This window comes from Anopheles arabiensis, chromosome 2 (assembly GCF_016920715.1).
Source record: "Anopheles arabiensis isolate DONGOLA chromosome 2, AaraD3, whole genome shotgun sequence".
Classification (NCBI taxonomy): Eukaryota; Metazoa; Arthropoda; class Insecta; order Diptera; family Culicidae; genus Anopheles; species Anopheles arabiensis.
In genome coordinates this window covers 109,069,461-109,090,775 of record NC_053517.1, presented here as the reverse complement: position 1 = coordinate 109,090,775, position 21,315 = coordinate 109,069,461, and the positions used below count along the sequence as shown (strand labels likewise).

Genomic DNA, 21,315 nt, shown 5'->3' with positions numbered 1-21,315 from the left:
TTCGTTGATATTGAAACGGCCAAGCTACACGTACCGGACGACATCGGACGATGCCATAAAACGTAGGACCACAGACAAGAGATTCGCGTCGGGCCGGGCCGTGTCGGATCACAGCGGGCCGATTTTGTATGAGATTTGACAGTTGGCGTTAACGGATTTATGGCATCGTCCGATGTCGTCCGGTACGTGTAGCTTGGCCGAAATACGCTTACCCGTTGATATATCCGATTTTTTTTTAAAATATAAATATAGATGACTGTGAAAAACAGATTCATTCCTGTTAAAATGACATGTTGTGGCATCAAGGATGGAAATCAGTAAGAAGTCCTCTCTCTCGTGAGGTTTAGTATTCCAATAGGCTCTATGTCGCATAGTTAAACAGGAGAGGAATAGATCGATCATATATTTGAACCCCTACGATTCACTGATAGAACGTAAGTGGGTAAATAAACGGTGATATAGATCACTTTTGGTTACATACACAACAGAAACACAACACCAACTCTATCGATTATAAGAATAGTATTTTATTTCAAAAATCCAGAATATTTAGACAGGACAAGAGAAGGAGCAAAAGATGGAATAGGAAAAATAACTAATATTTGCTTAGCTCATGCTTATGGACCTCCTTTCCCAAAACGGCTTTCCTTTCGCGTGCTCGTATAGCTCGATCAAACCCCTCGGATGCTGCCCTAAAGATTACTACACGTAGCGTGATAATAAGCAGTGAGCTGTCTAAGCATCGGAGTCGCGGCTTCCGATCCACTATTTCGCTTGTCCCATGATGACAATTTTGGGGTTTGGGTTTTTAAAATATCTTCGAATACAATCATCGTTGTTACATCTACTGCTGCTACTACTACTACTAGCAACGCGCGTTCCCCATAAGTAGTCCTCTTAGTGGGCCCCGATTGCCTTCGAGAGTGTGCTGGGGAATGGCGCTACCTTCCTTTGCTGTCGCTTCTATCGAACGTGTTTTTTTTGCTTAACCGAGCCCTTTCACCAGGTGTATTTTTTGCGTGTATGTGTTCATTTCTAACGTGTGTTCGCTTATCGGATTAAAAAAAAGGATTAGACTTCTCTTCCAGTTCCAGTACGAGAGCGGTAAAGATATGCGCGTATGAATACACCTTGCTACATTCTATATTAGGTTCCTCTTAGCCCAACGGGGACGGGGATCAAGCCCTTTCCATTCCACACATCGGTGCGGTGTGATCGTGTTTAATGTTTTGCTTCAAAGTGCACGAGGACGATCATTCCCTCATTCGCTTCGCTCTCGTGGGTCACCACTTTACTGCTGCTGCATATAGTATCAATCTATCAATATTACGCTAATCACTTCCTATAAGTAAAGGTTAGGTTGTCGAGCGGAAGGTGACAACCGTACCGCCCATCGGACGCGTGCTGCGGTGTTTCCTTCCACTCCGGTTTAAGGATTCATCTCTAAGTTTATCGCTCGCCCGTGTACGTTTCCACTAGTAGACAATGTACAATAAGTGCTGGATTGCCGTTGTTTATAGCCATTGCAGTGGTGCTTCCTATATGATGCTCTCTAGGCTCACTAGCTTGCAACTAGCTGCCCGTTGATAAAGACGATGCCGGCGGGCACGTCGTCACGACGTGGAACCATTTTAAACAACTTCCTCCTACTACTTTCCCGTTTCACACCGCCAGGGGGCGGTATGGGGGCCACTATATGGGTCAGAATCGTACGTAAAAAGAGCGCGGTCGCGTATTTGAGTATTATATCATCATTTGTTGGCGTGCGTGAGTTAGTGTACATCAAATTAAACGAATTTCTCTTACAAATCTTGCCGCATCTCCATCCGCTTGCAATGTCGAATGGAAACTTACTTGCCACTTACTTATTTCTATAATTATTGCGCATACGTGTTTGACTTGCGGCGTAGTGGTTTCACTTTCAGCGCGCATTCAGTAGATGATAGCAAAGCGGGAAGGGGTGGGGGGTTGGGGAGGAAGAAAGTTTAAAATGAGTGGCCAATCAGAGGCTCAAAGAACCAGCATGCCAGCTTGTGGGACTGTGACAGTGCTGTGGACTGTATCTGTGTTTGGAAATGTTAAAACTTATACACCGAAAGTAGCTTGAATTACACACTAGCGCTTGTGGGAGCGAAACTACCTAAAGAGGGGGCCTAAATGTTTTACCTCCGTACCAATAGATGTGCTCGACACATCGAGTGAATAATCGTTTAATTTTCCCTTTTTCAAATGTCTCATATTTACAGGAAGATTTAGAAGACAACAGTAGTAGTACGTACGTACGCTTAAGACAAGGAGTACCTGCTATGACTGAAAACTATTCCTAGAGTGCCGACAAGCCTATAACACGCGATCGCGATCGTCGGCCGTCCATTTCCATGCCTCTTTCATTCCCCCCTTGGTGTGAACAGTACGAGAGTTGGTATAAACTATGAGCAATGCACGGCGTTGAGTTGAGATTCGGTTGAGATACTATTGCTGGCAGTGTTTGGTAAGAATCGGGCGATCCTTAGTTCTGAGGTGAATGTATTCTAGTAGGGTGATCAGTCAATATGAGCAACAACTGAACGATCAGTCGATAGGGATAGTCTCTCTTAGTGTGGAAATGATGATGACAGCTGTCAGATTCATTTGGCAGCATTTAGTAGCTTTTGCTCGGCAGTAGTAGTAATGATCAGCACAGGTGTCCGTCCTGTTCGATCGCACTCAGTTCTCCTCTTTTATAAATTTTACGTTAATTTTCCACCGATTCACACAGGATTTCAGATTACAGTGGGGTGGGAATTAAGAAAGAGCATCGAAATAGAGCTTATTCCCGTCGCCTTGTGGTTTGTGGAGCAGCAGTAGAAGCGAATCTCGGTACAACATCACTTCCCCAGTGCAGATTTCGCATATTCCATCAGTATTGCTTTCGTAGCGTTCGCTCTGCGCTGGGCTGGAGAGGAGGTTCAATCAAATCGGGGAAGAGGGTTACGCGATGCATTATGTACAAATTTGCCTAATTGCTAGACACCGTAGCGAGACATGCGGGAAGGGTTGGGAAGGTGGTGTTGTGCACCCGACCGTACCGTTCACCCTATGAGCCCCGTTCGTCCCCCAAAACGGATTACTAAATACTCATAATAATATTAATAATAATCTAGAATATTAGTTAAAAGAAGTGAAACCAGGCAGTACTCCGAATATGGGGTTTACCACAGCCACACCCAAACCAGCACGCTGTTCAGTGCTTCTCTCCGCTTTCTCTCCGCTGTCTGTCGCTGTTCGCTGTTGTTGATTGTGTGCTGTCCCTTTTGCGAAGTAATGCGATGGGTACGAGAGAGAGAGAGAGAGATTAGAACACGAGTGTCGGGGGTTGTCGCGTTGTTGCTCTGGTTTGTGCCTATCTCCTCGACAAACTCGCATTCCGGATCTCCCTGCTGCAATTTTCCTTAAGCCTGTACTATAAAAGAGAGTATGGGGGGCGGGTACGGATTGGCTTTGGCCCCGGCCACGACCGCTCTCTCTCTCTTTTAGTCCCATTCGCCGATGTACATGGCCCTCGGTGCCGGTATGTAGCCGCGTGTTGGCAGCGGTACACGGCCGTACATGTGACTATAGGGTGACTCGACCACGTCCGTATCTGTGAAGATTGGGGTAGTAGTATGCAAGGTCAGTTCTCAGTGCTATTTCCGGCTGTGCTTTTCCGCACGGTTAGGGAAGCGAGAAGCAGCGAAGTGGATGGCGCATTGGAGTAGGGTTAGTTGGTGAACGATTTCGTTTAACTTTCGAGATGATTATGTATGATCAGTATGCCGAAAACGAGTGACAGGTGACAGGATGCACTAAGACAGGTGTACTATAGATGTAAGATCAGTGCATGCATAAACATATGTGCTTTTACAGGATGTTAGTGATGCGAATGGGTTGTTAGCAAAAGGCGGCGCGGCAGCAGTGACCAAATTCCTCCTTACCGATTCCACTCTCGTAGCTTCGGGCGTGCCACATCAGCTGCTGATGGTGCTGGTGGGCGGCCATCAGGTTGTGATGGGGATGCATCTGGTGCAGCTGGTGCAGTGACTGCAGCGAGGCCGGATGCTGCATATGGGCGATCGACAGCCGCTTCGAGGCGACCGTTTCCTTGCTGCCACCAACACCGACGGCCGCATTCGGACCGTTGTTGTTGTTCTCCTTCGACGATTTGGACGACGATTTGACAAAGTTTGGCACTCGAGCCCGCAGTCCGCAGTAGTACGGATCATCTAAAAGAGTAACATTCGTAAGTGAGGGATAATAGAGAGTTAATTTCCCCAAAAAAGGAAGGCCATTACTTACCATACTTCTTGTTGTCTTTGCCCTTGTCTGATTTGCCTCGCGGAAGCTTGACGCGATTCTCATCCTCGATGTCATCATAATCCGGCTAAAACAAGGTGCAAAGGAGCAAAACGGTTAATAAAACTCCGTCTTGTGTCGTTCCGGGGGCTGTCGCGTCACTTACCTTGCCAATTTCATGCGTTGCGTACAGATTGTCACGTGGAGGTAGTTTCGGCGGTTTCTCGCTGCGCCGCTGGCCGCCCATCGGTTGCGCCGGCTGCATCAGATGCTCCCGGCTCGCCGCAACCAGGCCGGACCCGCTGGCCCCGAAACCGGAGCTACCGGAGCTGCCGCCACCGTTGCCGGCCACACTGTACGGATCTTCGTCCGGGATCGGAATTCTTGGACGGTTCTTAATGTCAACCGGACGTTGGACTGCACCGTAGATCGAGGTGGGTAGTCGGGCGGGAGGAAGGAAAAAGGCTACAAGATTAATTGTGTTGATTACGATTAAACAATTAAACAATTACTAAAACGGACATCTGGAAGCGGCTTGTGCACGGATGTGACGCTGTCAATGTCCAGTACTGGATGGAGTTAGGAAGGTGTGTTAGTGTACTGGGTAGAGTTTGGTGACTGATTGACTGACTGCAAGCAATATCAAACGTTGAACTAAACATTTTTGGCATTATTTGTGTACTTCATCTTGAAGTAAGTTTGAATCTTTTTTGGTAATTTGTTTGCGCGATCTTTTGCCTTCTCCCCTTCAAGCAAACGCACTCAAAGGCAAATACCAACGCGCACCACACATGACAAGGCATTTTAATTTCCCGGTACCCGCCCGGTATCATGCCGGAATGCAAACATTTTGATTTTGAACGTCTTCCTTCGAGGAAAGGGACGGGAAGAAGGTTCTACGCGGGAAGTGTGTGTGTCCATCCCATCACCGTCTGGCCGCAGAAAGTGTACGAAGCGAAGCGAAGAGGAGCAAGTTCCACCACTTATGGAGTCGTACTGTCCATAATAGTTGATAGAATTTTAATTTCACTCTACGCATTCGGACCAGAAGTTTGGGCAAACAGTTGCTTCCGTGGACGGTAGGAGTGGAGCTGCCGGTTGTTGGTTCAATTTAGAGACTGCAGTTCATAAAAATGGACATAGCCACCTCCCCAAAAGCAGCGAAAACACAGCAAACATGCACTAGAAACTTCCCTCAAAAAGAGTCTTTCTTTCAACAACATTTCAGCACGACCCCCAAAGGGGGATGGCACTTTGGACAAACAATTGGATAAAGCGTGATTTATTTGTCCTACAGTGGCCACCCAGTGGAAAGAGAGGGAGGGTGAAACAGTCCAAGAATTCTTCACCGTTTGACATTCCATTTGTGAAACATCGATCGATGCTCGGGCTGGCCGGAGTGCCTTCCGGTACACACGGGAGCATTCAGGAGCAGCCGGGCTGGTGTGAGCTGTGTGGTGGTAGGTTTTGTGTTTGTTCACCCCGAACGGGCTAAACGTGACGATAATTCATAATGCGATTCTCTCTTGCTCTTGCCGCATGCGACGTGTGTGACACGGATTGCGGGTTTAATGTTCTTGCTGTGTTCTGAAGCTCCAGTGAGCAGCACTGCCCAGAAGTCCATAAGTCCGCTCCAGCGCGTCGTGAACGACCCAAAGGGTGGAAGGGTTGGAACGTGTGTCTATTGTTCTAGTGACAAAATATGAGTTGCTCCATTAAGCATGCTGCCTGGTGCTGCCCGGCGAACGTGTGTTCTAACGGGTCTTGAACGAAAACAGCCCAGCAAAGACCGGTAATGGTGAACCTAGTTCTCAATGATTCAACATTCTTTTCCGTTATCAGCCCCGGTGCCGGTGTTGAGGATCTGAGGATCGCGCGAGGCAGAGATTAAACCGAACCGATTGAAAGAATCGTTCGAAGGAGCACACAACACTGCTATAATCCCCCTTTTTTCTGTTCTGTGTCTTCTGTTTGGCCCTCAGAATGCCCCCAAAGTCGGGTTGCTGCTTCGGGGTGTCGGAGTGCCACAAGAAGAAGTGTTCCACATGACCTAGTGTTGGTGGGTAGGGCAGCAGAATCACGAAATAAAAGCAGCAGCAGCAACCACGACACGATGACAACAATTGTCCGATCGATCGGTAAAACATGTCGAAAATTAATTGTGTCTTGTGTGCCCTGGTAGAGGAGGTTCCTGTATGTACGGCAGCTGCTAGAACCGCTGGAATGTCTACTGCCAACAACGTCCCGTGCGAGTGCGAAAAACTTGGTGTTTCCAGTGCAGGCTCCCCAACCTCAAAACAAATGACAACGCGATCGTTAACGAGACGCGTTTGTTTCGTTTACAGTTACTTCTTGTGCATCGGTGTGTGTGATTCCGAGTTTGTTGGCGTTAGATAACACGCTAGACGACGACTGCAGCATTATGCTTTATTTTCATATCGTTAGGGTATTGCGAATATCAGATCAGATACGACCCATAGACTCGCAAGCACCACCGATGATCATGATGCAGATATTGCCAGCAGCAAGGTTAAGGACCTTTTGTACGCCACCGCAGCAAGCATTGAATGGATTATCCTGCTCTCTTCCTGTCCCATCTGACCTTCAAACAAAGTGCATTCACAAACGACCACCTGCCACATCCGGGCGGCGCCCTTTTGCATGCGACATCCTCCCCAAAACAAGCACATAATGGTGCACTCACGCACAAAAACGGGGAGTACACCGAACAAATTTCACTGCTTTTATCGTACACCACTTTCCATGAACGCATTTGCATGAAATATGCAAACGCCTGGAATGGATTGTTTTGTACTTCGTTCTTTTTTTTGCAATCGTTGACTCGTCGGCCTCAAATCCGGAACGGAAAACGCTTTGCGAAATGCGGCGTATTATTTATGGACATACGCCGCAGCATACACTTTCAATTGCCTGTTGGCTATCACAACTGGACCACACAGACACACAATGGGACAAATAACTAACGCCAGAATATATTGTGTCCCTTTGAGCGCGTGCTCGGGGCGTGCTAATTTCCATAAAAATTAAGCAAACTCCCTTCGACGACACAAGCGCCTCCAGGGAGGGGAGGCGACATTCGGGAATGCCGCGGCTCCAAAAGGCCAAAGACTTTGGGGTCGGTGTTTCTCAGAGCTGTTGCGAAACTGCAGCGCAGCCCCATTCACCTGACAAAACGGCTGTCTATTCTTGGTTGTGGCGATTCGATGCATACAAACAGAAAACATTCTCTTCTTGTCTGAAAATTCTGCAAACTTTACGCAACTTCGGTTGGCATTTGTGCGACTAGGAATGGGCCTTATCGGTCATCGGGGGAAAAAACGTTCTTTGAAAGGGAAACATTCAGCAGAGCAGTAAACCAGGGATCGGCCCATTACTGGCTTTGAACAATGATGGCTGTTTGGTGTTGAAAGTGTTTTCCTCCCAACTCCCATCGCTCCATTGCCGAAGGGGTTTCATGCCATTCCAATTTTGTGAAATGAGCGCCACAAAACAATTCTTATGCTCGCTCCTTGCCTGGTGATGTTCTTTGAAAGCTAACACAACACACCTCCCGCGAGAGGTGCCTCAAATGTCAAATCAAACAGTCATAATTTCGTCAATCAACGTGCTGTATTGGATGATAGTGTGTGTGTTTGTGTCTGTGTTTGTTGGTGCGAAAGCGGGTAGGTGACTTACCGGGAGGTAGTTTACTCTTCAGCATATCCATTGCAACCACATTGATGATCAGTACCCACATCGGGCAATCGAGGATGTCGTTCTCCGACTTGACGAACGCGATCGCCGACAGGCACTGCGTCTCGAGCCGTCTGCGATCCGGATAGGCACGGCGCAGCTCACGGTTCACGTTCGACTGGAACTTCTTCATGTCAAACAGCTGCAAGAGGGGAACGAAAAAGACGTGTAAAACAGGTCAGTAGGGAAATCCTTTCGCTATGAGGATGCTGCCTCGCTGCACTCTACCTTTACAATCTTTTCACTCTCGATAGCCTGGCCGGGCAGCTTCAGAATGTCCGCCCCGATGGCCGTCTCCTCGTTCGGCTGGTTGGCCGTGCTCTTCACGTACACGTTGCTCTTTGAGTAGCGTCTGATGAGAATGTTGCCCGCGTCGTCCATCTTGATCTTGACGCCCTGCAAAAACGTGCGTGCAAAGGAAAGAAGGCGTCAGAACCCGGATCTCAGAGATTTGTCAGAGAAGGTGTGCACATCTGGTAGAGCGAATAAGGAACGAAACGGGGGGAGGACATTATAATTGATCGTTGAAAGTAAATTGCACTTGAAATCATTCCTCTATGGGGTGGAATAGAACGAACACATCGTCGTCGTCATCGTCGTCGTACATCTGCATCTTGAGATGACGGTAATGGCAGAACCTGACGCGATGTCCCAGTGTCATTGATCAGCATACGGAGCTCTCCACTCACACACCGCTCCTTGCCGTGGCAGGAATGCATTACTCCAATTATACGCCACTATGCCGGCAGAGCGTGGCAGGTTTCCTTCTACGGACGACGGCGGCATTTTTGCGTGCTCCAAAGGGATAAGGCGTCAAATTACTTGAACCAGGAAGAGCGCAATCATCTTTATGCGTTTCCGTCTCGCCTGGAATTGTTGTTTCGTGGTTCTCAGGCAACCCCTTTCTCGTTGCATGTATGACAAGATTTATACAAATTTTACACCCTTTTGTGTGTGTGTGTGAAATGCGTCATGTAGAACACCACTAGATGACTCCCGCTGATACACACACACACGTGATTAATGGTACAAGATCGTTTAAACCCGATATCCATTGAACGGGGAGTAGCTCAGTAGCAGAAGCCTAGAAGATCCCGTCCCGATTTCCCGTCAATCATCAATCACATTCACATTCATTCTATTCCACAAGGGGGGGGCGAGGACTAGGCTGCAAGAACCGACGGGTGCGTCGCCTATTTGTACTGACTGCACCACAGCCAAACTTCAAGAATTACATCCTCAACCTTGCCTTTCATCCGTGCACTTCGACAGACAGCATAATGAAGCACAAAAGCGCGTACTAAAAATCGTCATGAGTGTTTACACATACGTTACCGATCGATCGATCGATTCGAACGGACGAGCGAAACGGAACCTGAAAGTAAAGTTCTGTGACGGCGGGATCGCGGCTAAATATCAATTGTCGACCTTGGTTGCCGTTGCTTCTTCACACACGCACGCGCCCGTGTGCGCACCGCCACCGACCGGCCTGTTGGCATTCGTCGCGATCATCCCGCTGAAGGATACCATTCTACGAAAGGCTTCCCCGCTGTGCTAGAGGTGGTAAGTGTCGCCGAACAAGTTCATCACGATTTGCTCGCTCCTCGCTGAACCAGTTTCTCTCCGCACAGTTTTGCCATCTTCCAGGCAAGCCGGAGGCGAAACGAAAGTGTACGCGTTCTGGTTCTGTGTGTATACTGTGGCAACACAACACCATCCCCAAAACATATGGCTGAGGCTTCAGGGTTGGGAGGTTCGTTAAAAAGGGTCGTCGCTGGTGCTGAGTATGAGCGGGAGGGCTATGCCGAGATGATGCTCAAGCTAGGGAAGGGGAGTAGCGCTTCCGGAATGATCGATGACCGTTCATCCGAGAGGTTCGCATAAATTGCTGCGACTCTCCATTCTCTTTCGAGTGGCGTGCGGTGTTGTTTTATGGCTTCTTTGCTCGGTGACGGTGACCGGCGGGGTCGTCACCGGAGGAGGTTAATGCTTTGAAGAAGCGCCAGCTTCACTGAGCAGATGAGTACAAGATTGTCCCTTAGCGCACTCTTTGCGCCAGGGGCTCATTTGTTGGGAAACAATGTCGAGGCGCGGACGGGAGACGCGATGGTAAGCTTTTAATGCTGTACGCTTGTCTCGTGCGGTCTTTAACAAGCGTGAACAACACGGTGTTTACCATATTTTGTATAACATTAATGCGAAACCACCCAACTGCCCATAAAACGGCCATATCTGTTCGCTGCGGCTGAAGTATCCCAACCAACCGGATGAATCACGTTGCGTTGGTATTTCTGTTCCCAGAGAGCCCTAAAGATCATAAATACGTGACCACCCTGATGGAAGCATCTGTGGAGTTTTATGAACTTTTAGCACAAAGAATAAGCCGCGAGGGAGTTTGAGGGATTATGCAAACCAAATTAATTTAGCTACCATGTCCAAATATTTTCAACATTTAGAGATCTTCCCCTCGAGAATCCAACGGTATCGAACCTTTCATTATCGTAAATTGTAACGATGCTGATGTTGGGCGCTACAAGTAAATAAACATTATCGTGTCAAAAGCAAATAACACCGGAAGGAGCACTGGGGAAATTGCTTCTTTCGCTCCGGTTTCACGGGACGTGATTTAATATGTTCTTTCCTAGGCTACAAAATTACACCCAAGGGTGCAAAAGGTTGTACCAACAAAGCTCCGGCCGGCACACAGCGGCAGCTATAAATCGATCAGCGCGCGTACTACACACGCCTGCGTTGCCCTTTCGCGTGAACGGTCCGGATCCAATATCAGGGCAAAAGATGAAGAATGCCGGAACTGACCCGAGACCCGATCGACGGCTATCGGCCCGGGCCTGCCATTTGACCTTCTGCCGGGCAGGTCGATGGGCGGCAAAGAAAGCTGATCACGCGTGAAGCTAGCGAGCGAGCAGAAATTATCTCCCAACAGACAGGCAGCTTCTTCCCTTTGTTCGCATATCCGGAGCAACATCGGTAGCCTTGATATTTCGTAAAAGATCATCGAATGATCTTTTCACTTTCAGCACAGTGGGATGGTGTGCAGAGCAGATGTGCTGCGCGAGCCCAGAAGATGATCTATCCGTGGACCACATCATCGGTTGCGCTCTCTCAATCGTTGCGAACGTCGTGATCGTTCTTTGATGATCTTTATTGGGGGGCCCCCAGCTTGATGAAGCGATGATCGGAAGTTGCTGAAGATGAGCCAACCTTCCCCGGAGCCTAGGTTCGAATTGGTTGTTGGCTTGAGGCGCTTCAGGAGTAGTCATTATTCGGGGGCATATTTAGGGGCACCCCCCCCCCCCTGCGAGCAAGATTTCATCAAATCACCAACCGTCCAGCTAGTCCTCGAAGGATTGGCGCGATGTTCCTTTCGCCGTGCTTCACCTTGATATTCAAAACGTTATTTTTTCGGGGGAGCCCATCGATGATCCAAATTGTGCTTTCGGCGTGTCTGTCTTACCTGTCCGACATGTCGCTTGACTTCTTCGGTTTTGTGATCGCGCATCGGGTTGTCAAATCCGCAAAGGCCAATCCTAGAATGAGAGAGGAATGAAACGAGGTTTCGATTAGTGGAATGGGGTATACACAAATATCGTGATGAGTTGGCGTGTGTGTGTGTCTGTGTGTGAGGCGGATTGTTAGACAACCACGTGACAAATGGGTTCATGATGTGACAATTCATCGCGAAGTGTTTGTTCATGTCTACGAAATTATTGGAGCAGCTCGATTGGCCAATGCAACACAATAGGCTGGCTTTTAATGCCTTCCCTCGCACTGCACAGCACAGCAGCAAGGGCGTCCCCACAAGAAAAGTGAAATCCCAACCGCTAATAAAAGGGCCCAAGCTCGGCCAAGTCCTATATGGCTCGTGCTACACTCCGCTCCGATTGTGCAATGTGCGAGTGTTTCAGCTTCCACCTCCTTATTTTGTGTGGTTGTAGTTTGTCGCCCCGGCCTAGCTTAAAGTCTACCACGCTCAGTCTGCACCCCGTTGGTCCAGTTTCATTATTTACTGTTGGTAGTTTTTATTTCCCATTTCGACCGAACGGAGGGCTATGGTCATGAGGTTTCAGTGCTTCAGTGCACGAGGTCTTAGAATGGCAAACATGAATCATTGCGAATGGACACGAGCGAGCCCGTTACGACATCGTCCACGCGCGCGCGCGGAAGGCTGACAAAATACAGTCCAGCGGGTGAGGGCGCGGGCGCGCGTTCTTGTTTCGGCAGGGGAGGAGGAGGAGGTTTGAAATTTCACTTTCACCACCACACCAAGTCCCCCCAAAAGCCGAATAGACGAATGTGAGCTGAAACCGCTCGTGCCTTTTTTGTGCAGTATTGCGAGCTCTTTCCTGCCAAATGGGTTGCAATTGTGAATGGGTTGGGCGCTTGGACTTTAAAACCGCAGACAGTGAGCGCAGTGGAGGGCAGAGAATGAGTACAACACGCAGCACCACACCACACGACAAAGACTGTTTTAGTCGTATATGCACCGCACATGGCAAAAAGGTGTAGCTAATAAGCTTCTCGATCGACCACAACCGCAAAGGGACTGATCTTTTTCTTCCCCTGGTCGATTGCTGTACTGTGTGTGTGTGTGTGTGTACACTATGTGCCACTGCTGCATTATGGACCACATTTCGACAGAATTGGGACGAATGAGATCGCAACCACCGGTTTGGTTCGGAACGGACGGGAAGAGTGTTGTGTTGGGCTAGGCCCGACACACTTCTAATGGCACCACATTGGTAGGCGTTGACGATCGGAGAGCTCTCAATAGCGCGTTGGGAGTGTTGTAGCCCGGAGCTACGATGTGGTCTACTACACCACCTTCTTTTGGGTCTGCTGCTGATCCCCTCGAGAGCTGCGAAATTTTGCACACCTCGCTATGTGGAGCTAACGGAGCAAAAATGAAACCCAAAGTGCATACACAGGCCAATAATTGCACAGCAAGCCGGGAGAACCAAGCTGCCCCACCGGCCCATATATTTTCCGAAGGCACTGGGGGTAGAATTGGTTCCATTTAGTTCATCTGCGCATTCGACGAGCGAGTGATGGGAGAGTGATGCGCGCGCGGGGACACTCAATGATCCCCCCCCCATGGCCAAAAGCACGCCGATTTTCGGAACATGGATTTCGCGACGCGCTGACATTTGGAACAAATTGGCAGGCCGTGTTGTCGGGCCCGCGATGCGTTGCGCAAAAATAAAAAATAGAAGGGATGGTGTGGTTGAGCCATTGCAGCAAGCGCCGTACTGTGCAATGCTTCGATAGGCGGCATTCTATTGCACACAGTAATTTATGGGAAGAATACTCCAGCAGACAAAGAATACGAAGGTTCTTGGGAATGGCTTGGGAAGTTGGTTGGAGCTGCAGGAATGGAAAAAAAGAAAAACCGCTAGCTAGTCCAAAGATCCTTCCACCGAGTGAACCGTTACAGGATGTGCATTTGAAATTACCAAAGCCAGCTCTTAGCCGGGGACGATGCCCGTGCTCGATGTCTTGGACATTTATCTAAATTATGCAACGCGATTCGCATGGCTACAATTGCACCCCAGTACTGTCCCATTCCCCGAGGCAATCCCTCGGCTTATCATCGCTAACAAGTGTGCTAATGAGTCAAAGAGTGCTCAACCCACCGCAACGAACGGACATTCTTGCTGGCTAGATCTTCCAACGGTATGTTAACAAGAAGCCAAACCAAACGTAACGGAAAAGGAGGCTCTGTGATGCCAAAGTGATTTCAATATTTGACCGTCCAGTACACTGTCCGGTGGCCATCGGTCAGCGGCCCATCGGAAGTAGCGATCGGGAAGTGCATAGAACCAGAACCAGAAATGGACAAACCGTGTCGCACTGTCGCGTTCGGTGCCCAATGCCCATGTCTGAACGAATCTGGCGTTCTTGGTCAGGGGAATTATGCAGAATCGCTAGAACACTAGAACTGCACTCGACGCCAAATGGTAACGGTGATCGGTCCGTCCCCGCGGAAGATATATCTCCGAAAGCCAATGCGCTAAAGAACGGTAGTAAGTAATCAACGAATCGTACGTCTCGGGAGTTTCCGGAGGTGAATGTTTTTAACCAATATTTACATTTCTAATTTCTACTGACCGACAGAGGATCGAGAGAGGGAAAAGATACGAATTGGAAGATATTGAATTCTTGGTTCTACAGATCCTTGTTCTGAGTTGTGGGGCCACCTGAACCTGAACCTGAAGGTATGACCGTTGTATCTCAGCATTAATTAATAGACAAAGAACATTGGGGATGATTTAATTTTGCTCAAGAAGTCATACAAACTAACAATCAAAAGCCGATATTTCCATATCCTTAGAAGTGTCTGGCGAATTCTCAAGCTAACTTCAGTCTCATATAGTTCTATCAGTTTTCTCGTGCTCTCAGCCATGATAATCGATCGTGAGCGCCGTCTGACCTCCGTTGCTATTTAACAATGTCTGCCCCATTTTATTACAGGCGTCACGCGGTGGGTGTGCTCCAGCGATAGTCTAATTAATACATTAGCATACCAGTGCCTCTAATCGGTCGTCGCATGTAGGATGGACCTTCCCTTCATTGCCATTCATTTATCGACACATTCTTCACTGGGGTGTAGATGTGTAATTGATACGTAGATCATTAAAATTATCAGTTCTACAGTGACATTAGGGTGGCACAAAATGCCTTATGGCTCTTGTCAATGTCTGGAATATGACAATCAAATGTGTCTTAGGAATGATTGGGTAGTTTTTTTTAATCCTCAAATTGTGTTTGAACTATGGCTTTTCGTGATGAATAATAAACATTCTTAATTTTTGTTGTTCAAAACTCTAACTCTCTAACTCATTGGTAGGTCCTATGCAAATGCAAACCATAACAATGTAGGTTTCAGAATATCTGAATAACTAATGAAACAGGGCGTTGTCGGACGGCGGGCAAAAGGAACCCCCCGCCCTGACTTCAGACTACCTCAGGCCATAACGCGGCCACTACTAAAGCTACTAAAAGATAGTTGCTCTCCACGCGACCGATATCCGTGATCGATCTCTTTCGCACTTTTACACAGCCATTTTGCTCTCGTTTAATGCGGTCGATTAAAAAACGCACAACCATTACTTGCAACTTTTTACGGTTGGGCGAAGGAATCGCCAGAGCAAACGATCACATGCCAGGTGATGAGGGGTAGTGGTGTGCTGGTTCGGCTCCGTGCAACCCCTTCATCGCCTTCACAGCATCTCTCGATCGTGTGCCGTCGCGATCGTGGTCGACAAACCCAATCGCCATCCGTTTTGTCTCTCTCTCGGTTCGATTGTTTCACAGGCCAGTTTCTGGTTTTGAACACCCCACCCTCCATCCCTCCTTCTACACTGCATCCTCCTACCCCTTGGGCGTACAAGCGCTCTATAATGGGCGAATGTTTTTAAAACTGGAAGACCAACGCCACAACCACGCCATAAGCGAATAATAATGACTACCTCCTGGTAAAGGCGCGGAGGACAACACAGAAGGTGACCGCGGTAGAAAAGCAAAGAGGGGGAAAAAATTAAACTCCTATATAAAAAAAAAACTGGACGACCTTGCAGCGAGAAACGGCAGCAAAACACAGTCACACTCCCTCCTCATGCTGCTGCTGCTGCAAGACACAGGGTGGCGGGCGCGTTGCGTTTGCGACCACTGACGAAAGGAAATAATCCGCCCTCTCACGCGCGAGCAATGTCCACACACATCCGGCGTTGCGTCCATTCTTCACCCTAATGGGCTACACCAGTGGACCAGCGCCCTCGCCCCAAAAGCTCATAAAAAGAGGAAACTTTGAACCCGAAACGAAACGCATCAGTAGCAGGTCGAGCGTAATCAGAAATGGATCTCCAGCCATTACGATCTCACAGGCACAGGCAGAGCATGGAGATCGGTAGGTACACGTTCCGTGGGGCGCTTCCGCTTGCGTCAAAGCACAGCAGCTGCAGTAGTCGGCGTCGTCCGTACAGCTGACGATATGCAGATATTGGCATGGGCGCTTCCATCACTTTGCGAAATGTCCAAATATTGTGTTAGCACGATTTTACGCGACTTCCTGTGTTTGTGGGAAACGTTTGCAGCACATCAATGGCATCTTGTAATTATCATGCCTAGGACGTGGAGCTCTCTTCCGCTTATGGAACAACACCCCAAAGTATTCTGTTTACCACCCAAACAGACTTCTAACATCGCGCTCACAATAAAACAGCTACGCCCTTGATCTGCTGTCCGCAAACGCCTTGTCGAAGTCGTTCCAACACTCCTGTCCAAACCGTCTCCACTACCACTGAAGTTCCCACGACATTTCGGCGATTCTGAGACGCGTCTCGCGACGATACAATTGCAATTAGGCAAATAGACTACGACACTTCCGGCAGCGTGCTCGTTGTGCGTGCGTACAATACACTAATCATTTCGGGTGGTGCCAGATGGGCAGGATCGGCGACACAGCCTCCCTATTGTCCGACGATGATCCAAAAAGAGCGGACCCCGCCTAAGGCTCCAAAAATGTCAAACCACCAAAAGCGTGTTTGACCTTCGCTGCGCTTGCGGCCTAAGGAAACGCTACTGTCCGCGCATGCTGTCTTGGTGGACGACATCGACGCGCTAACCGGCAATCGGACGAGTTTGATTTGTGGTGCGCGCAGCCACAAAGGTATGTGACATCATCGTCGCATAAAAAAGAAGAGAAGAATCACCGTTTGCTCATGACAGCAATATTTCCACACAGGGTGACATGTCGCTGTGGTTAAGCGGCAGTTCCGGGACGTGTTCTTATGTGACAGTCGAAGGATTTGGCAATGTTGTCGTACGAAACAGAACAGCGTTTTGTTTCTCCCCATCGTGGGAATGTTGAAGTTGTCTTGAAGCAAATGATTGATGGAGTTCTAGCGCTTGCGTTATCTCGAATGTCATAAACATGGGTCCTGCTGTTAATTTGACTAGCTAGGAACATTGCCAATTTCTGGACATTGGACCAAGTCGTCAGTTTCTAATGCTCAGTGCGGTCCGAGCAAGAGCACAGCACAGTATTTGTGTCAAGATCGGTACACCTTTACCGTCATTATGAGCCGTTACACATGATACGCTTTCGTGCACCACACCCTTTAGCCATGCAAATGCATTCTCCCCTTTTTAAGGAAAAAAGCCTCCCCCCATATTAGTCGTTTATCATAATGGGCCGAGCGTGTGGAGTGATGAACTCCTGAAGGCACGCGCGTTCCTAACGTTAGACGAACACAATTTGTGGCCGATGACGGTCTCTTACATATTACTAACGGCACATTAATCGACACTGGAATCGAGATCGGGCCAATGTGGCCAACAAAACGAACCACCAAAAGGGGTCCCCAGAGAGGGAGAGAGAGAGAGAGAGAGAGAGGAGAATCAGGACGGGGAAATCAAAACATCAAGCCAAAGAAATGAACGCAAACACAAAAGGCCTGCTGGCGCAATGTGCTTCCTGGTTCTTGCTGTTGCGGCCTCTGCTGTCGCGTACACAAGACACCAGAGCAACTCTCAGCGAGCACCCTGGTTCTCGTAGTGCCCGATCGCTACCGGGTATGTGTGTGTATGTACGAGCGGAATGTTCGAAAAAACACTTTTGCACATAAATCTGTACACGGGGCCATAGCAAGGTGTGGTTCTGAGCTTATGGTTAGCGAATGGACGATGGAAGGTTGTCCCACTCCCCTGTACCACGATCCTTTCGGTCGGTGGAATGGACGATGGCTTTTGCGTAGTTTGCATTTGCGTGAAGCCCGATCGAGGTTAGTTAGCATTCTTGGCTGCTTGGCAATACTCAAACTTCTCTCATTGACATTCCAGTGTGTGCTAGAGTGTTCAGGTGAAAGACCAGTAGCCCTGGTAGGGAAATGATCTTTCATAACGAGAGATAACTAAAAGACACTACTCATCAACACATCCACAGCGAACGGTGCCCATTGTTGCAACGTCCAAGCAGGGCTGCACACGCCCAAATCAATTTCCTGCATCCTTGGAGGATGTAAATTGATTTTTGAAGAAGCACTCATACTCGAAAACCCAACAATTTGTGCAGCCTAAAGGGGAAATGGTAATCAATCTTGCTATCTGTGCTGCCAAAAACTGATAATATGACGTCGGTCGAACGATAATGGCAATGGCACGATGACGAATTGATGGGATGATGCACTGTGATGGACCGCGTTCGGTAGGATAATTGATTTTTTGCTTCTTCACTTGCATGCTGCTGCACCGGAGAGGGTAGAGATCGAATTTCATGATCGAGCGGGCTTTTAAAATTACAGAGCACAGGCTGCATGGAAGGGTGGTTCTCTTTGGGCTCAGAAAAAAGAGCTCATTGCTGCACGTTGCCCTTCGAGAACGAGGAAGCAACTAACGGACTAACGAACGCAAACGTCAGCCAGCTTCAAACATTTGACAATAGATGGCGTGACGTGGTGGCACTTAGCATGAGAGCCGGTACGCCACATCCCGAGGCTCTCGTTAGTGCTCATAGTGCTGTTTGTCGTTTTATTGTTGCTTAACCTCCCTAACTAGCGTTTGCCCCAGCGGGTCGCGTTCCAGTAGGGACGTGCGCGAACCTACACGATAGAAATCTTGACGTTTGGGTGACGTTGCCCGCTAGAACCGTCCGCTAGCGGGTTCCTTAACACAACACAAGAAACACCCTCCTAGTCCACACAACACACAAAACAACGACTTCGCCTCTCTGGTGGTGATGGCGATCGCTAAAAAACAATAGCAAATTAACAGCTGTCGTCCGGTCGACCTGCTTGGTCAGCTCGGTGGAACGCTGCTCTCGGAGCCTTCTGCCACCAGCCATCGGGACACACATACCAACCTTGGAAGATATAACACACACACACACACGCAAGACAAGATTGATTGCATTCGGAAGCGTGCACGAAGGGCCCGCGGATTCTGTGTGTTCGAGTTCTTGGCCGAAGAAGCAACGGGCTAAGACCGTTTTATGCAACGATCGCACGGCATTCTAGCACGCGTACCCGTGTACCCGGGTGGAGGTTTGGGCTCTTATATGGCTCAGTGAGCAGCGAGGGCGTCTTCATCTCCCGCTTTGGTAGTCGGGGGGGTCAGGTTGATGAGTTTTCGTTGCATGCCGGGGGCCGTGCGCGTTCGGCAATGGCCGATGGTTTGGGAGCGATATGTTTCACGCGACATCATTAGACCCGACGGGGGCGATGGCGTTTGTTGGAGTCGGAGCTTCGATAGGAGTCGGTGGCGGCCGTTGTCAATTAGACGTAAACACAATGGCAACTGAGGTGAGGTCAGCTAAGTCACTCATAACAGTGCATGAGTAGGGGCGTAATAATTATTGCCGCGTGTCTTGCGAGAAGAGAACGGCCGAGCAGCTAACGGTAGAATATGGAGGATCGGCGAATGATAGGTTTGTCGCTGGACATTTTGAACCTTAGTGACTGCTTAGTGACCTTACACTATTTAATATTCCATCGAGCTGGTTTAAAGCTGATTTAGATTTATATTTAAGTGTTCTGTTAGCAAGAAATCAAAACGTCAGATTTAACTTTGATTTTCCCATTTATGGACTAATCGATTACAAAACAATACTTAAATCGCCTGACAAAATTAATTACGACTTTCCAGTCTATAATTCAGCCCACATCATGGGACGCATTAGAAGAAGTAGGAAAAAACCCCCACAACCATAAAACCCGTTTAATTTCGGCTACATTTAATCTCCCAAATGAGCTCATCGTACGTCCGGTTTTCTAACGCGATCATAACAGTGGATTGAAATGATTTGTACCGGACGGAACGAATGATGGATACTCTTTAGTGGAAAAAAGAGGCAACCAATTTTCACGTGGGAGCACAAACAAGCGAGCTGTCGGGCGCTCCGTTCTGCCCCGTCTGCCACGCATCATACACGCATGTCGAATGCACTTCTTTACCCTCCTTACATAAGGCTGTCGGTTGCATTAGATGAACGATGCGAAAGCGCAGAAGAAGAAGAAGAAGCTCGCCTTAACGAAACACGATCCATAAAGCGATCAATACGGACTAGCCGCGTAGCCAGTGAGCTTCTGCTCGCGCTGTGCACAATAAAAACGCAAGAGCGCGCGTCATGAAAGAAATGAAAAGTTTTATGCTCGCAGCGCCGCGGACTAACGGGACGGGTTGGCGGTATGCGTGTATGGAGTCGTTTAACTTTATCCAATTACTGCCCGCCAAAATCCCCTGCCAGCCCGGCTGGTCGAGGCCGTTCCACCCGATGCCGGAAGGTGGGGCAAAAACTAAACCCAAAATCAAAAACAAACTACCGCGTGTCCCGCGTGAAAGTGCAACTTCGCGTAATGCGCAATGCGTACACTCTTCTGGTGGGTGCTCACGGGTTGACTCTTTGCAGACAGTGTTATTATTGTGTTTTTTTTTTTATACGGCTACCCCTTCCTGTTGGCAGCCGTTTTATTAGTGCTCTCTTCCATTTATCGTCCATTAGTCGCGTATGTTTCGTGCGAGCATATGAATGTGAGCCTCAAACCCACGCTCGGGGTGGGTGGATTGGGCCCCGTGGAGGCAGCCCGATGTTTTCATTTTCTAAACCGAACTCCAAGCTCCAGAGCTCGTTCGGTTCGGTTTGAAAATTTCGACTTTCACTTTCCGCCTGAGGCGCCTGGGAGGGGGGGGGACCGGGTCGGTCTGAAGGTAATGGAGCACTTTTGCGCGATTAGACCACAAACTGCAGCGCATAACAAGGGAGGTAAAACAATCGATCGTATCCAATTGCGCGTATTTTCACCGAGCCAAGGACGAAAGAGTTCAACAGCCGAACAGGCGAGGAACGGTGGGCGATAAGAGACAAGATGTGATAAGAGATCAGCACGAGTTTATTTTGAGGCAGTTGTTACGGTGGCAAGAAATAGAAAATAAACATTTTTATGCGATCAAGCTGCACCGGTGTGATATAATGCATTATTGAAATCAGTTCTATGGGAACTGTAACAGTGACAACGAGACATTGTGATGAACTTTCCGCACAAACAATTTTTGAATTATGCAAGCGACTAACAATGAAAGCATTTTCAGCGGAACGATTACACAGAGATCAAATCACGGCGTAATGAAATCGTTTAGATAATCTTGTTTTAAAAAAAGAACTCCCAAATTGGGATCGATTTATGGACATTTGAAATGAATTCCCTAGTTCTCCTTTCTAAACTCATTTTCCCCATTCGG

The 21,315-nt window shown here is 48.5% G+C and overlaps 1 protein-coding gene across 5 annotated transcripts in view; it reads right to left on the bottom strand.

Moving 5' to 3' along the window:
• Positions 1 to 505: 505 nt before the first annotated feature.
• The window catches only part of LOC120894460, a 145,180-nt gene continuing 124,370 nt past the window's right edge, over positions 506 to 21,315 (bottom strand). For 4 of the 5 annotated variants that reach the window (XM_040297054.1, XM_040297055.1, XM_040297056.1 and 1 more), the window contains 7 exons: positions 11,540 to 11,612; positions 8,293 to 8,460; positions 8,008 to 8,206; positions 4,478 to 4,776; positions 4,315 to 4,399; positions 3,954 to 4,241; positions 506 to 3,622 (listed from right to left, as the gene is read on the bottom strand). In XM_040297054.1, coding sequence (XP_040152988.1) covers positions 3,513 to 3,622; positions 3,954 to 4,241; positions 4,315 to 4,399; positions 4,478 to 4,776; positions 8,008 to 8,206; positions 8,293 to 8,460; positions 11,540 to 11,612 — 1,222 coding nt within the window. In that variant the 3' untranslated portion in view covers positions 506 to 3,512. The remainder of the gene's footprint in view (positions 3,623 to 3,953; positions 4,242 to 4,314; positions 4,400 to 4,477; positions 4,777 to 8,007; positions 8,207 to 8,292; positions 8,461 to 11,539; positions 11,613 to 21,315) is intronic. The other variant, XM_040297057.1, reaches the window with a different exon arrangement.